The sequence below is a fragment of the Pelobates fuscus genome, chromosome 6 (assembly GCF_036172605.1).
Source record: "Pelobates fuscus isolate aPelFus1 chromosome 6, aPelFus1.pri, whole genome shotgun sequence".
NCBI classification, from domain to species: Eukaryota; Metazoa; Chordata; class Amphibia; order Anura; family Pelobatidae; genus Pelobates; species Pelobates fuscus.
Window position 1 is genome coordinate 217,941,560 of NC_086322.1, and position 17,481 is coordinate 217,959,040.

Consider the following 17,481-nt stretch of genomic DNA (forward strand, 5'->3'; position numbering starts at 1 on the left):
ACATTGAGATTTCTCTCGTTTTCAAGTATGTCCTGGGTAGATACCATAAATTAGATATTAGATACCATAGCGTTCATATGTATCTTACTTTTCAAAGAACATAGTTCTGAAAGTCTAACATTAAAAACCACAATTGAACCATTGTTGTACATGCAATACCATCAACCAATAAGACGTCACACTGGCCAGCTATCTTAATGTAGGTATACTGTTCCATTTCCTGGCACCGCACAGGTAGAATATTAAAAAAGTGGCTCCGTCAACTCAAACTTACCTTTTGCGTATTGTTTCCTCTTCTCTTCCACTTTCAGAATCTGGTCTTCTTTTGTTCATTTCTGATATAGTTCTCTTTCAAACATTAGCCAAAGTAGGAATTACTTTGTCTTATGTATTTTTTCTACGCTTTGCAATCTCGACAAAGTGTGCAGCCTTAAGTTCCTCCCTTTTGTCACATTTGTCAGGTGCAGGAAAAATACACAAGACAAAGTCGTTTTGGCAGCACTAGGGGGACCAACACGATATTAGGCTGGTGGTTTTAAAGTTGTGGCAGATCAGTGCATGTTGCGACTGTGAGTTTAATTGCATGCCTAAATATGCATGTGACTTTGTGTGTGCAACTATGTGTCTATGTAAGTTGTCACTGTGCACATATATGACTGTGTGTATGTGCCTTAGTGTGTCTAGGTATATATGGATGATTTGTCTTGCTAGGTGAAAAGCCAGTTGTAAAAATATATGTGCATTTTAAGGAGGTAAATTACATGGAGAGGGCTGTATAGTTCTGACAGGCTCTGGGCAACAACAAACAGTATTTAACAGTATTTAATATGAAAATGTTCTTTTGGTTCACAATGGGCTTTATGGTATTATCAATTTAAACAAAATGTAAACCTGATCAAGAGACAGAACTTATGTCCTTTTAAATGGAATGATTATCTAATGGTCCTGCAAATATTTCAAAGAACCTTGCATTAAGATTATACGTTAACAAAATACCATAAGCTTGTACTTACCCAACATTTCACTATAATACTCATCCCAGAATCCTGCAAACTCTATATAGAAGAGCACATCTTGAAATAAATAGAACATGGCATTTTTCAGTCTTTCTATGAAAGACATTTTATCACTGAGCTCTGCCATGGACCCAGGCACATATGAAAATGGGGATGGCAGATGTCCACATAGTCTTTCCATGGTGTTGCCCATCGAGAACCTAAAAGTGTAAACAAATGGTATTCGAAGAATCTTGGCAATAAGCTCACCACAAAGAACCAGAGGATCTGAAATCAACACATCAAAATTCTCCTTCTTCAGTTTGTCAATTAATTCTTTGTTCTTCAATACTCCATCACATGTGTATTTAGTTAGTAAGTGGAAATTTGTCAACTCTTCTTTTATTTGTGTATAAGACTCCCAATAGGACATATTCTGTATATCATATATCCACAAATGTAAGAAATCATTTAGAATATTTTCATTTTCTTCTTTCGAAAACTGAACAGGGAAGATTTCAGCTTTTATGGGTGATGCTTTCCGGAGGTCCATTTTCATATGGCCAGAGGGCACCAGAACAGTCACTTCATGGTCATTATGTGCCAGCTCCTCGAGAATTATATTTAGGTTCAACCAATGACTTGTGTCAGCTGGCCAAGCCAACACCTTTCCAGAGGACACTGTTCTACAAAAAACAGCTTGTAGGAGCAGGAAAACAGAAACCCAAAGCATGTTGCACTTTGAGTCTACTTAATTCTGTCTGTGCATCAAGTGCATTTAGAAGCAGAATGATTTTTGATTACAAATTACATGACATGCTCCGAGACACGTAATCATTAACGTGAACATGTCATAACAGGTTCACTTCAGGTGATATTTCCTTAAACATTGAATGTAATAATTACAGAATGTATTGTTTTAGGAGATTTTAACACAGTACTTAGCTCCTCTCCAGTGCTATGTCCCTCTATGGATCTGGCGTGCTAGAGTAACATCCGCCCCATTTCCCCTTACCTCCCAACCCCCTTTTACATGATTCATCCATTTTTGGAATGCTTCCCAGATGATTTGACATGTTGGCTTAACTGCCAGTGTATCAGTGAAGGAATAAAGTGATAGTTGTAACTTTATTCCTAAAGATTTCTGACAAAGCAGAAGACACATCATAAAATTCACAAAAGTGAAAATGGAAAGTAAATTCCAAGCTACACTTTCAATTCAGCTACTCTGGCTTTAAATTTGAAATTCACTTTAAATTCTAATTTTAGTAAATTACTCTTGTTACTCTCTTGGCAGTCAATCATTGGAATGTGCAGTTTGCTACAGGCATTGCCTTGTACGTCTAGAAATGACTGGTAGGTCAAGTGAAATAAAAAATAAATAAAAAATATCTACATATTTGATATTAATTCTTCTAAAACAGTGTATATATCAACGCCTATGCTCTATCATTTTAGTTTGAGATGTTGTGACCTTGACAGATACACAAAAAAAGTCATTCATTTTTTTTAAATTAAAAACATAACCTTTTCTGTGTCCATCAAAGCAATGCAGCAATGAGCCATACTGCCTAAACAAAGTGTTTCTTTCTTTTCAGTCATTCTCATACACTTTCATAATAAAAATTAATTATAAAATAACAATGGTGCTGAGAGTATAACATAAAAATATACAAATGCAAATGTATATGTATATATTAATATGTTAATATTTCCTAGTTATCATAGATTAATTTTATTTTTATAACACTATTTAATGTGGAAATATAACATATAATATTCAAACAGAACATATACAAATATTCTCTAAATTGTTAATCAAGTTTATGTATTTTCATTTATGTACAAACTACAAACCTGGCTAACGGACAGACATGTTATGACGTTACGCCCTTTAAATGATGTAATCTATAAAAATTGAGAAATACCAGAAATTTGGTACTTACCCAATATTTTACTAAAATACTCATCCCAGATTCCTGCGATCTCTGTATTGAACAAAACATCTTGAAATAAATAAAACATGGTATTTTGCAGTCTTTCGATAAAGGACATTTTGTCGGTGAGTTTCACCATAGAGCCAGGAACATATGAAAACGGGGATGGTAGATGTCCGCATAGTCTTTCTATGGAGTTGCCCATTGAGAACCTAAAGGTGTAAACAAAAGGTATGCCAAGAATCTCTGCAATAAGCTCACCACAGTGAACCAGAGGGTCTGAAATCACCACATCAAATTTCTCCATGTGCAGTTTATTCAACAACTCCTTGTTCTGCAGTACTCCATCACATATATTTTTCTGCATTAGATATGCCTCTGCCAACATTGCTTTCATTCTAACATAGAACTCCCAATAAGATATATTTGGCAGATCATATATCCATAAACTTAAGAATTCATTTAGAAGCTGTTCATTTTGGTCTTTGGAAAACTGAACAGGATAGAGCTGAACATTTACAGGAGAAGTTTTTTTGAGGTCCATCTGCAAGTTACCAGAGTGCACCAACACAGTCACAATGTGGCCATTATGTGCAAGTTCCTCAAGGACTAGATTTAAGTTTAACCAATGGCTCCCATCTGCTGGCCAAGCCAGCACTTTTCCTGAGGACACCGTCCTGATGTATGCAGTTGTTAGAAAGAGGAATGCCAGACCCAAAAGCATGTTCCACTTGAAAGTCTGCCTATCAAAAGCACTATCGAGAAAAGCAGTTTAGTGCGTTGGAGTTGTGCTACAAAATTGTAAAATGAAACTAAAAATGTCAGGTCTTATCAGCAAGCATGTACAAAATGCACCATCTGCTGGCTATTCAAAGGTATTTCACCTCTTTCTTTCTTATAAGACCAAATCTTTAACCCTTTTATGACCTTCTTTTCTAGAAACTCAATATTGTTGTGTGTAACAAAGCTCTACAGCAATAATATTCACATTGATGTGTTTTTAAACTACAAGAAAAATGTTTAGAATCAGTCTGTGTAAATAACAATGTTATTGTTCCAAATTGTATTTTAGCTGCATACATTTTTTATTAGTAAATCACCTACAATTTCTCAGAACAGCTCTTGCCCCTGGCCACAAGCCCAGAATTAAAGGGACACTATAGTCACCAAAACAATTTTACCTTAATGAAGCAGTTTTGGTGTATAGATCATGTTTCTGAAGTTTCACTGCTCAATTCTCTGCAAAAAAAATAGCCCTAGCAGACAAAGGGAAGCTCAATGTATCGACTGAAGCCAGGGTTTTCTGTTGTGAGCATGGATTTAACCCTGCTCAAACCATGCTGCCCAATGGGGATTCAAAGGGCTGTATGGCGTACTTACTTTAAATACTGCATACAGAATCTCAACATACAGAGCTTATATTCAATGTCTTCATAATTTGTTTGGCTTGAGAGTGCCATTAACAGGCTTTTACATTTTATTTACTATTGCAATATCACACTATGACCTGAATGTAATATTTTTGATAAGCTTTATTAGTTTATCAAATTATTTTCAAAGATTCCAAATATATTCAAAGAGATTCTATAGTGTAAGGAATACAAAGTTGTATTTCTTACACTATACAGCCCTCTAGTCCCAACCCTTTGCTCATAATAGCTTAAAAAACCCTCTGCCTTCTACGATGGGGGGTGGGGCTAATGCGCAACAAGTGCATTAGGCCCTCCCCATAAGAAAGCATTGCCTTAGTGATTTTTCCAATGGGGTTTAACTGATGTCTTCATACAGAGTGTGACCAAAAGTCGGTTAGCCACCAGGAAGTGCCTCTAGTGGCTGTCTGATGACAGCCACTAGAGGGCAGTCTTAGTCCTGTAGTGTAATTCTTGCAGTTTTTCAGTTTTTTGCACTAGATGGGAGGCCCAAAAAATGTTCTTGCACCAGGGCCCTCTCTACATATGTTCTGGCACTGTTTTGAGGTGACGGGCAGGACCCAGAGTCCAATCAATGTTAAACACGGCCCTGGATCCGCTAATCCCCTCCACATAAATCCTAGTTTTAAAACCGGCGTCACACTTAAAGGGACTCTCTAATGCCAGGAAAACAAGCCGTTTTCCTGGCACTGCAGGTCCCCTCTCCCTCCCACCCCCCATCCCAGGTTGCTGAGGGGGTTAATACCCTGATGTCCCTCAGCACTGGGTCAGGCTCCGCCTACGCTCCTCCCCCGCCGACGTCAGCCTGCAGGGGAGACCTATTGTGCATGCGCGGCCGAGGAGACCTAATGTGCATGCACGGCAATGCCGCGCACACGCATTAGACCTCACCATAGGAAAGCATTTAATAATGCTTTCAATGCTTTCCTATAGGGATTTCGACAACGCTGGAGGTCCTCACAAAGCGTGAGGACGTCCAGCGTTGTTATAACACACTTTTTGTGTTCTATGAAGACGGAAGTGTCCTCTAGTGGCTGTCAAGTAGACAGCCACTAGAGGAGGACTTAACCCTGCAAGGTAAATATTGCAGTTTATGAAAACTGCAATAATTACACTTGCAGGGTTAAGTGTAGTGGGAGTTGGCACCCAGACCACTCCAATTGGGCATAAGTGGTCTGGGTGCCTGGAGTGTCCCTTTAAGCTGCATAAAATTCAAACTTGTAATCTTAAAGGCATAACACTAAGCATAACACTTACTGATAATGGTACTGGAGCCGGAATATATTGCTTTATTTAAAAAACCTATAATAAAACGATACCAGGTCCTACGCGTTTCGTTTTATAAGGACTTCTTCAGGGACTCCTGGTATGTGAAGCTACAACAATGTGGTAGTAGCCACAATAAAAACAAATGATACAAATCACAAGCAGGTTTGATATTTAAAGGGATAAATACTGGGATGTCCCTGGAGGAAGCTGTAACAACTGTCTATTAAGATAAGTGTATTTTCATCATCTATCATTTATCGTTGATGTGGGTGATCATAGTTTTTGTGTTTACTCATATAAAGGCAATGATAGTCTATTATCACAAACACAACATTTTTGCTTGAAATTAAAAAGACTTGAGAAGGGTTTATTGAGTGTGTTAATGGCGTTCTCTATGCAACAATAAACTATCCCTGACCTTACCAGGGTGCCTGTGTGAGCAGGGTTAAAGTATCTGACTAATGGAGAATTAAGAGAACCTGCTTATTTTCCGCCAACTGCAAGCCAGTTAACCCTTAAATTATACTGAATCCACCCTCCACCCTATACTTCGAACTATAGTAGTTAATAAGTGTAGCTGTAAACCCGAGGGTTCTCATTCACTAAATAGGGAATTGTGCACATGAGCCAGGGGATCTACACACTTACCCAATATTTCACTAAAGTACTCATCCCAGAATGCCGCAGTCTCTGTATAGAACATAAAATCTTGAAATAAATAGAACATGGAATTTTTCAGCCTTTCGATAAAGGACATTTTGTCAGTGAGCTCCACCGTGGATCCAGGTACATATGAAAATGGAGATGGTAGATGCCCGCATAGTCTTTCATAAGAGTTAGCCATCGAGAACCTAAAAGTGTAAACAAATGGTATTTGCAGAATCTCTGCTATAAGCTCACCACAAGGAGCCATAGGATCTGATACCAATACAGTGAATTTCGCCACCTGCAGTTTGTGTATTAATTCTCTATTCTTGAGTACACCATCACATGTGTATTTTTCTAGTAGATGGAATTCCATCATGATTTCTTTCATCTGAGCGTAGGATTCCCAAAAGGACATATTCTGGAGCTCATATATCCACAAATGAAAGAAATCTTCTAGAAGCTTTTCATTCTGTTCTTTTGAAAACTGAACAGGGAAGAGTTCAGTTTTTATGGGTGATGCTTTCCTGAGGTCCATTTTCATGTGGCCAGAGGGCACCAGAACAGTCACTTCATGGCCATTACGTGCCAGCTCCTCGAGGATCATATTTAGGTTCAACCAGTGGCTCCCATCAGTTGGCCAAGCCAACACTTTCTCTGAGGATATTGTCCTGAAGAAAGCAGTTTGTAGTAGCAAGATGACAGTAACCCAATGCATTGTTGCACTTGGACTTCTAAAGAGTCTCTTTGTGTAGCAATATGTATATATTACGATCCTATATAAATAAGTTCACAGTATGAAGAAATAGATTGTTACAGGTATTTATGGCCAAAATAAATAAATAAATAAAAAGTTCCATCTATCCACTGTTCAACTGTATTAAATATTATTCTACTTGTCAAATATTTAATATTCTTAAAGGTATGTCGTAATGATGTCTAATTACCCCTTACATTAACTTTTAGGAGATATCCAATTAAAAGGTAAAAAATATAATAAAAAAAATAACGGTGTTATGTCCGATTCAGTTTAACATTGAAGAGCAAGCCTTTACCGTGCCCCTTGCAGCTATACAGACCCGCTCCGTTCTTTTTCCGCTCATACAGCGTGACGGCTTTCCAGCCAATCACAGCGGAGGGAGCCGTTCTAAACACTCTTCCCATCTTTTACAACGTTCCTAACCCGCGTATGCGCATTAACGATGGTGGGTTGCCATGGTACCGCACATAGCTTCCGGAAGTAAAAGATGACACGCGGTAGACATACAGGATGCGCAGTGTAGCCAAATATTACTAATTGAGAAAGTAAGAATTTAATTAATGCTTCGTTTCAGCATCTGTTACACAAGGTGTGTGTTTTTTTTTATCAAGATGCTAATGTGATTGACCAGTGCATTGTAAAAATGATATTTTTGCAGCAGGGGATTACCAGCGAAATTCTACAATGAATTCTATTTGATGCTATACAAAACAGCCAGGAAAGTGTATTTAGACATAGTTACCTAACAAGAATGCATTTTAGGAAACCTCATTTACAGTTAGAGTAACTACCACATGTGACGTGATGCACAAATGTAAAGCTAACTAAAACTATGGGTTATGCTTATTACTATTTTTTTATTTTATTTTATTTTATTAAACTACTTTTTTTATTATTATTTTTTTTATTATTATTTAAAAGGAAAGCCTGGGTGTGGTATATGCATTAAATTAAATAGTTACTCCAACCAGAAAGTGTTTTCATAAAACACTTTTTTTTGTTTTGGAGTAAGTCACTTTGAACCTCAAAGCAAATGCACATTAGCTCCCCGATGTTGGGGGAGGAGCAGAGGCAGAGCCTGATCCAGCACTGAAGGACATCGGCACTGGATTCCGGTGTTCTATCAAAAAACCCTACCCCGTGAAAATTCCCTACCCTCGTCACTTCCGGTGACGCAGCCGCACCGGAAGTGACCCTCATCCAATGGAGGAGGAGGGTGTGCGCCGCCGCGCAGGCGCACACCAACTAGGCTAGGTAGGGATTTTTCACGGGGTAGGGGAAATTAACGCCACAGTGCGCACGCGCTGCAAAGGAGGTACAGCGCGCGTGCGCACTAGTGGCAAGGGAGAGCGGCTTTAATCCGACGATCAGAGTTCGCGCGTGCGCAGTATAGGGGTAGGGAATTTTGATGGCTATTAGCCCTGTGAGATCTCCCTACCCCTATACTGCGCATGCGCGAACTCTGATCGCCGGATTAAAGCCTCTCCCTGCTCCCAACACTCTCAGCCATCCAAGATTGAGGGTGAAGTATGGTGGGACGGTGGGTGTTTATGTGCATTATATTGGGGGGGTCTGCGCAGAATTGGGGGGGTCTGTGCAGAATTGGGGGTATGCACAGACCCCCCAATATAATGCACATAAACACCCACCGTCCCACCATAATTCACCCTCAATCTTGGATGGCTGAGAGTGTTGGGAGCAGGGAGAGGCTTTAATCCGACGATCAGAGTTCGCGCATGCGCAGTATAGGGGTAGGGAGATTTCACAGGGCTAATAGCCATCAAATTTCCCTACCCCTATACTGCGCATGCGCGGTTTGTGAAGCGCTCCCTTGCAACTCGTGCGCACGCGCGCTGTACCTCCGACGGGAGTACTTTGCCGCGCGTGCGCACTGTTGCATTCATTTCCCCTACCCCGTGAAAAATCCCTACCTAGTTGGTGTGCGCTTGCGCGGCGGCGCACACCCTCCTCCTCCATTGGATGAGGGTCACTTCCGGTGCGGCTGCGTCACCGGAAGTGACGAGGGTAGGGAATTTTCACGGGGTAGGGTTTTTTGATAGAACACCGGTACGTGACAGAAGGGTTTTTAACCCTTTCTAGGCTGCAGGGGCAGAAAACAAGCGTGTGGGCATTATAGGGTACTAAGGGTCTAGGAATACAATTTTGAATTCCGACCTAGCCTATAGTTCACATTTAAATAACTTTGTTTATGCAACCCTAAAACCATCTCCCTGCATGTGACTTGCACAGCCTTCCTAAACACTTCCTGTAAAGAGTTATCTAATGTTTACACTTTATTGCAAATTATGTTTAATTTAGAAAAAAATGTTTATCTCCTGCTCTGTTAACAGCTTGCTAGACTCTGCAGGAGCCTCTGATATGTAATTAAAGCTCAATTTACAGAGCAGGAGTTAAAAATTATTCCAAGAACATGTGACTGAAAATGAAAACATTTTATTTTCATGCATGCTGTGTCAGTCACAGCCAGGGTAGGTGTGACTAGGGTTGCACAAACAGAATCAAGAGTGATTTAACTCCTAAATGGCAGAGAATTGAGCAGCGAGACTTCAGAGGCATTAACTATTTACCAAAACAGCTTAATTAGGTTGTTTGGGTGACTATAGTGTCACTTTAATGATGAGTATTAATGATTATAGCCCCAAAAATATTATTAGCCTTTTCATGACCATGTTACCTACAAATCAATGACCTCTCTTTTCTATAGAAAAATAAATAAATATAGTTTACTCATTTTTTTCCAGCGCCATGATTCCACTCTCCTTCCTGAGGAAGACACTCCCTAAAAGTATATATAGCCTAGCAATGAAATCAACACTGCAATGTTTTTCTTTGCAGGACTAAAGCTACAGGGCTACTTCAACAAGACCATTTCATAGAGAGCTCTTTAAAGGGTTACTCCAAAACTTTTGAGAGGGGACCTTTCCTGTGTAAATGGCACCTTCCACACTTCCTCTGACGTCACAGGGGTACTTGTGTTGTCTAATTACAGCTCTTTACCGGCAACATGGACCAGTCACAGACATCTCTATGAGAAGCCTGTGATTGGTCTTTTTTGCCAACTCATAGTGCTTGAGCGCACTTCTAGCCTGCAAGAGGAGGGAGTTTAAAAAATATATATATATATTTCTCAAAACAGAAGGAGGCAGGAGGGAGCACACAGTGGGTGGGAGGGTGAATCAATATTCCCCTTGCCGGCGCTCTGCCTGCACAAGAGAAAATTATCACGTTTGTTGTCAGTGCACTGTGCGTGTTGACAAAAGATCAAAATATACACAGAATTAACATTGGCAGCCTGGAAGAGAGTTCTGGGCTCTCAATATCACGTGTGCTGGGGGTTCAACTAGCCCCCACACGCAATTACAAATATTTAGCATGAAAGTCTATGAATTTTGCCAGTCAGATATAAGTTAACAATTTGTTATTAGTAGGTGCACATAAATGTTGATACAATGTATCCAAACACCCAATGGAGTCTTGCCTAAAATGTCTCCAATGAAACAAACTTAGTTGCAAAAACACTCTCTAAACAAGAAACCCTATCTATAAGGTACTATATAGTCCTCAACAGCGAGCATACTATAGCCCAGTGATGGCGAACCTTTTTGAGCCTGACTGCCAAAACCGCAATACATGACAACTTTTTTTTCCTCAAAGTGCCATCATGGCAATTAAACCTGAATACTGATGTTTAAATTTAGAAAAAACAACTCGTACAGTTGTCCGAACTAATTAACAACTTTTGTTTTGAAAGAAGAACACAACAACAGAGAGTTCAATGATACAAATAAATAATGATATAAATAGATAAAATTAAGCGTATATTTATTAGTATCTCCAACAAATGGAATACACACACACACACACACAGACTGCTGAATATACACACAGACAGACTGCTGAGTACACACACATACTGCTGGACACACACACACAGACTGCTGAATACACACACACAGTCTGCTGAATACAGGGAGTGCAGAATTATTAGGCAAATTAGTATTTTGACCACATCATCCTCTTTATGCATGTTGTCTTACTCCAAGCTGTATAGGCTCGAAAGCCTACTACCAATTAAGCATATTAGGTGATGTGCATCTCTGTAATGAGAAGGGGTGTGGTCTAATGACATCAACACCCTATATCAGGTGTGCATAATTATTACGCAACTTCCTTTCCTTTGGCAAAATGGGTCAAAAGAAGGACTTGACAGGCTCAGAAAAGTCAAAAATAGTGAGATATCTTGCAGAGGGATGCAGCACTCTTAAAATTGCAAAGCTTCTGAAGCATGATCATCGAACTATCAAGCGTTTCATTCAAAATAGTCAACAGGGTCGCAAGAAGCATGTGGAGAAACCAAGGCGCAAAATAACTGCCCATGAACTGAGAAAAGTCAAGCGTGCAGCTGCCAAGATGCCACTTGCTACCAGTTTGGCCATATTTCAGAGCTGCAACATCACTGGAGTGCCCAAAAGCACAAGGTGTGCAATACTCAGAGACATGGCCAAGGTAAGAAAGGCTGAAAGACGACCACCACTGAACAAGACACACAAGCTGAAACGTCAAGACTGGGCCAAGAAATATCTCAAGACTGATTTTTCTAAGGTTTTATGGACTGATGAAATGAGAGTGAGTCTTGATGGGCCAGATGGATGGGCCCGTGGCTGGATTGGTAAAGGGCAGAGAGCTCCAGTCCGACTCAGACGCCAGCAAGGTGGAGGTGGAGTACTGGTTTGGGCTGGTATCATCAAAGATGAGCTTGTGGGGCCTTTTCGGGTTGAGGATGGAGTCAAGCTCAACTCCCAGTCCTACTGCCAGTTTCTGGAAGACACCTTCTTCAAGCAGTGGTACAGGAAGAAGTCTGCATCCTTCAAGAAAAACATGATTTTCATGCAGGACAATGCTCCATCACACACGTCCAAGTACTCCACAGCGTGGCTGGCAAGAAAGGGTATAAAAGAAGCAAATCTAATGACATGGCCTCCTTGTTCACCTGATCTGAACCCCATTGAGGACCTGTGGTCCATCATCAAATGTGAGATTTACAAGGAGGGAAAACAGTACACCTCTCTGAACAGTGTCTGGGAGGCTGTGGTTGCTGCTGCACGCAATGTTGATGGTGAACAGATCAAAACACTGACAGAATCCATGGATGGCAGACTTTTGAGTGTCCTTGCAAAGAAAGGTGGCTATATTGGTCACTGATTTGTTTTTGTTATGTTTTTGAATGTCAGAAATGTATATTTGTGAATGTTGAGATGTTATATTGGTTTCACTGGTAAAAATAAATAATTGAAATGGGTATATATTTGTTTTTTGTTAAGTTGCCTAATAATTATGCACAGTAATAGTCACCTGCACACACAGATATCCCCCTAAAATAGCTACAACTAAAAACAAACTAAAAACTACTTCCAAAAATATTCAGCTTTGATATTAATGAGTTTTTTGGGTTCATTGAGAATATGGTTGTTGTTCAATAATAAAATTAATCCTCAAAAATACAACTTGCCTAATAATTCTGCACTCCCTGTACACACACACAGTCTGCTGAATACATACACACAGTCTGCTGAATACATACACACAGACTGCTGAATACATACACACAGACTGCTGAATACATACACACAGTCCACTGAATACACACACTGCTGAATACATACACACACAGACTGTGTGTGTGAGGGGTGCTGTGTGTGTGTGGGGGGGAGGTAGGGTTGCTGTGCTGTGTGGGAAGGTAGGGGAGCTGTGCTGTGTGGGGGGGTAGGGGTGGTGTGTGTGTGGGGGGTAGGGGTGGTGTGTGTGTGTGGGGGGGGTAGGGGTGCTGTGTGTGGGGGTGTAGGGGTGCTGCGTGTGTGTGGGGGGGGGGTAGGGTTGCTGTGTGTGGGGGGGTAGGAAAGCTGTGTGTGTAGGGGGTAGGGAAGCTGTGTGTGTGGGAGGTAGGGGTGCTGTGTGTGTGGGGGGGTAGGGGTGCTGTGTCTGTGTGAGGGGTAGGGGTGCTGTGTGTGGGGGGGGTAGGGGTGCTGAGTGTGGGGGTTAAGGGTGCTGGTTGTGGGGGAAGGGAGTGGTGCTGGTTGTGGGGGGTAGGGGTGCTGTGTGGGGGGATCAATCTGTATATTGCTTATTTCCTATCACACATGTGGAGTCTCTTTAAATGCTAAGTCCATAAAAGGATTACTAAAAATACCAGTGGAACTGGCTAAAGAGTAGTAGAATATTCGTAGAAAGATGCCCGTCATGTGATCGTATACAAATGAATCCAGTACATTCTACCAAATGGTAAGCACATATATCTGAAGGTCGCTGTATACAAAGTAATAAACAAAATAAATAATAAACTGATATATACTGTTGCAACGTATATTCTTCTATGTTACTATAATCGCAGTAAACGTAAACCCCTCATTTAGACCTTTAGGTGACAGGGTGTCAAATTTGTGCATCCAGAAGCACTCTCTCCTTTTGAGGGTCTGGCCCAAGTCTCCTCCTCTTTTTCACATTTGAACTCTCTCTATACCTGCAAATGTAAAACATCTAGGTGTGTCACTGTGATGGAGTCTGGTGTGTCTAGCGACAGGAGTGTCTTTACTCGATGTCACCGAGTGGATCTGTTCCATTACACGTCTCTTTAGAGGCTGTATGGTCTTCCCCACATACATCATGCCGCATTTACATGTCAGAAGGTAGACTACCCCAGATGTATTACAGTTAAAACATTTTTGATTGGAATCTTGACGGTGCCAGAAGAGTCAGTTAAGATCTTAGACCCTTTTGCCATATATCGACAGGCTACACACTCTTTTTTCTAGTATTAGATATTGAAAAATGGCTTGGTACCAGGATCTCCTTTAATTTTTTTCCCCTTCTGGTGGTGATAGAGACCCGTGGGGAAATGATGTCTTTCAAATGTGGGTATTGTGTCAAGAGTGGCCAAGACCTTCCAAGGGTCTTTTTAGCTGTTTCCCAGCTGGCATCAAAGTTCGCTATACATCTGCTGTCTATTGCAGTCTATTGAAAGGGTTAGATTATTGCTGATTAGTATAATCACTTTCACCCATATATAATTGGATTTCTTTTGAAGTACAGAAGGGTTAGTATTATTATTGGCGACACCAAGTAGAATACCGAGGTGGTTACCAAGGTAACCAACTATAACAATGTCAGCACTGAGGTTAAGCCCCTCCCATCGGCACGCCTGATTGACGTGATCACATGGGGTGTCTCCATACTTCCTGATTTCCTGTTTTGAGTTTGGGTGTGAAAAATAATCAACACACCCTCACTTCTGATTGGCCCACACAGCCGTATCAATACATACAAATGACCGTACAGGTCAGCACATTCGTTTACTGCCTTTGACAAGGCGCTTGAATAGCGGTGAAACGCGTTAGGCTTTCATGGTGTTCTAGTGATTTTAATAGCACGGCACTTAATGCCTTTATCACTTAGGGTGTGAGGTAGAGGGTGAGGAGGGTTGACCTGGCATATTGAATGGAGGAATTCTTTAAGGAGACGGCCGTCCATGCTCGTTTATTAAGAGCTTGATCCTTGATCCTATCAGCACGGATTTAGTTTCAGACTGGCTGTTAGGGTATAGTATGCTCGCTGTTGAGGACTATATAGTACCTTATAGATAGGGTTTCTTGTTTAGAAAGTGTTTTTGCAGTTTGTTTCATTGGAGACATTTTAGGCAAGACTCTATTGGGTGTTTGGATACATTGTATCAACATTTATGTGCACCTACTAATAACAAATTGTTAATTTATATCTGACTGGCAAAATTCATAGACTTTCATGCTAAATATTGTATCAAACGTAGCTGTTTGTGTCCTGTGCTTAGAGAGAGGATTTACAGTTAAACTCCAATAGCATCCATTATTCTAGCTTTATATATGACTTACCTATATACATAATTTATCCATCTATACAGCTATCCCCATCTATTCACCTATCCTGTATCCCCCTCAGGTTAGCCGTACCTCATTGCTCTCCTCCATTTACTTAGATGTGGAGTGTGTTATTTTTTTGTATTTTTTCTTTGTATCTTTTAGCTTTATAATAAAAGTGTTTTTAATTCCTGTATACTCTGACGACTCTTTAACGTGCACCTCGGACTTCCTTGTCCTTGGTCCACATCCTTTTTCTTTCTTATTGTATGGGTAATTGTGCACAGGTTTCAGAAATAAAAACCTAATGTAGACGTTAGGAAAATTGTGTAAGCAAATTCAAACCTGCCTTGGCACTCAAAAATTACATTTCTAAACTTTGTTTCTTTAGTGGAAACAAAGGTTCGAATACTTTGGCTGCCCTGTGCACAGTAAAAATGACATATATCTTTGGAGATAAGCCTTTAACTTTGACCTGCTCTCCTCAGCAGATCAGGCATTGGGTGTATACTGTCATGAATCAGCATTGTCCCTAACCAACCAGCAGTAGAAAACCTTGTGATTAACTAGAATCAGTTGAGTTAATCATTAGTCCACCTCTAGCACTTTAAAACAGTTTCATAATGATATTATCTTTGTGAAATGCTATTTTGCATTGGTTTGGACTTCCTTTGAAAGTCTAACACAAGAAAAAGATATACATGAGACAAAGTAGGGACTCTGTCAAAAGGCAGAGTTTTTGTCACGACAGTGGATGGGAACAGGTCTCATATTAAACAGTGTATAAGTAGTACCTTGTTGCACATACAAGAGATTATCATTGAAGAGTATGCGGTCTTGCAAAACACTCCATAGACCCCATTTTGTTCTCTTGAACATGAGCAATAGTACAATAGTGACAACACTCCAGACAGATGAAGTTTAGTGGCGGAGACGATGGGAGTGCCAAGGAGGGAGAGCATATAGGACATTTCTCATCTCAAAAATATTTTTCCTCGTCCACTTCCACACACAGACAAATCACCTTGTGGAGTCTTTGCAAAACAACGCAAAGATTCCATAATTGATCGTGCATCTTTAAATTTGAGTGACTTTACATTATTTTATTTATTATATATAAATTTAGTACTTTGAGCTCACATATTTAACCAGTGCATCAGCAAATTCAAAACTTGCTAGCATTAACTTTCATTGCTTTGACAACATTTCCTTTTATAAAATAATAGCACAATTTACATGTAGTTCAAAATCTGTTTTATAGTATTTTAGGCTGCGTACATAATATATGCCTGGACAAGAGAAGGAAGAAAGGCATTTCTTTACATGGGTGCAAATGCTGCCCGGGAATTAACAAAGCATGGAATGAATAACAAACCAAGGAATGAATAAGGTCAGATGTTACATAGTTACATAGCTGAAAAGAGACTTGCGTCCATCAAGTTCAGCCTTCCTCACATTTGTTTTTTGCTGTTGATCCAAAAAAAGGCAAAAAAAACAGTTTGAAGCACAATTTTGCAACAAGCTAGGAAAAAAATTCCTTCTTGACCCCAGAATGGCAGTCAGATTTATCCTTTGATCAAGCAGTTATTACCCTACATTAATGTCTAACAGATTTTCTCTCGGGATAAACAGGTAGGCAACAGACAGTCTTGTAGCCCATGGAATAACAGAATAGGTGGAACGAGCCTTGACAGAGCTAGTGGCAGCATAGGAAGTAAGTGGTGACAGGTTAGTAGGGGTGGGCCTAGGGAGAGTATATATGGTGGCCATCTTACCTATGGTTGTGTATGGTCGGTGTCTCCCTTTTTTCTTCCAGATGGATCTCATGGAGGCCTTCCTGGTGAGTGTCCGGGCGATAGTGGAGCAGCACGCCATGGACTGGACCCAGGAAAGACTGGGGATGCCGGGGACGTCGACGGGGCCTTCACAGATGGTATTGGGCAGACCAGTGCGGAGGACCAGGCCGCCGGACCGCCTAAGTCACATTACCATACCCGCAAGGAGGAGAAGAAGGATCTCTGCCGTGGAGGAAGGAGAGCACAGGCGGAATAAAAGCCGCGGAGCAGTTGGAGGTGCAGGAGTGATTCAGCCCGTGCCCCACATGGATCGCGGAAAAGGGCCTATTCCGTCAGGACCACGTGACCGGGGATGCAAGGCGCCCTGCCGGGAGGCGATGGACAGGAGTGGAGGTAAACCAGGACCGTCGACGGTGGGCTCCGAATGAAGAAATAACACAGCCAGGAGGTCGGAGGCTGCACTGCTAGCAGCAAACTCATCTGGTGAGCCAGATTGTATCCCCCCCAGACAGCCCTTCATCACCCTGGGCTCAAAGGGACATGGGTGAGCAGGCCAGGTCGGGCTGACTGGGGGTGGAAGGAGGGGTTCCCCTAAGAAAGCCACAACCCATGCTAGGGTGGCGGCGCATTTATTTAAAGCAGCAAGGAAGAACAGGGGCAAAGGGGTCCTTAGCGCAAGTCATGCTCCTGCCAGGTCAGGTCTTAACTGTGGGGAAGGGCTAATTTCAACTGCGGTCATATC

General features: G+C 41.0%; 1 protein-coding gene across 6 annotated transcripts in view; it reads right to left on the bottom strand.

The window, feature by feature from the left end:
* Window positions 1–17,481, bottom strand: part of LOC134614698 (UDP-glucuronosyltransferase 2A1-like) — a 139,822-nt gene that overhangs the window by 58,356 nt on the left and 63,985 nt on the right. The window contains exon 1 of one of the 6 annotated variants that reach the window (XM_063458746.1): window positions 6,280–7,285. The exons of 3 other annotated variants lie outside the window; for them this stretch is intronic. In XM_063458746.1, the coding sequence (XP_063314816.1) occupies window positions 6,280–6,994 (715 nt within the window). In that variant the 5' untranslated portion in view covers window positions 6,995–7,285. Of the gene's footprint in view, window positions 1–1,013; window positions 1,740–2,941; window positions 3,663–6,279; window positions 7,286–17,481 lie in introns of those variants that run through there. 2 more of the 6 variants (XM_063458748.1, XM_063458747.1) reach the window with 2 other exon arrangements.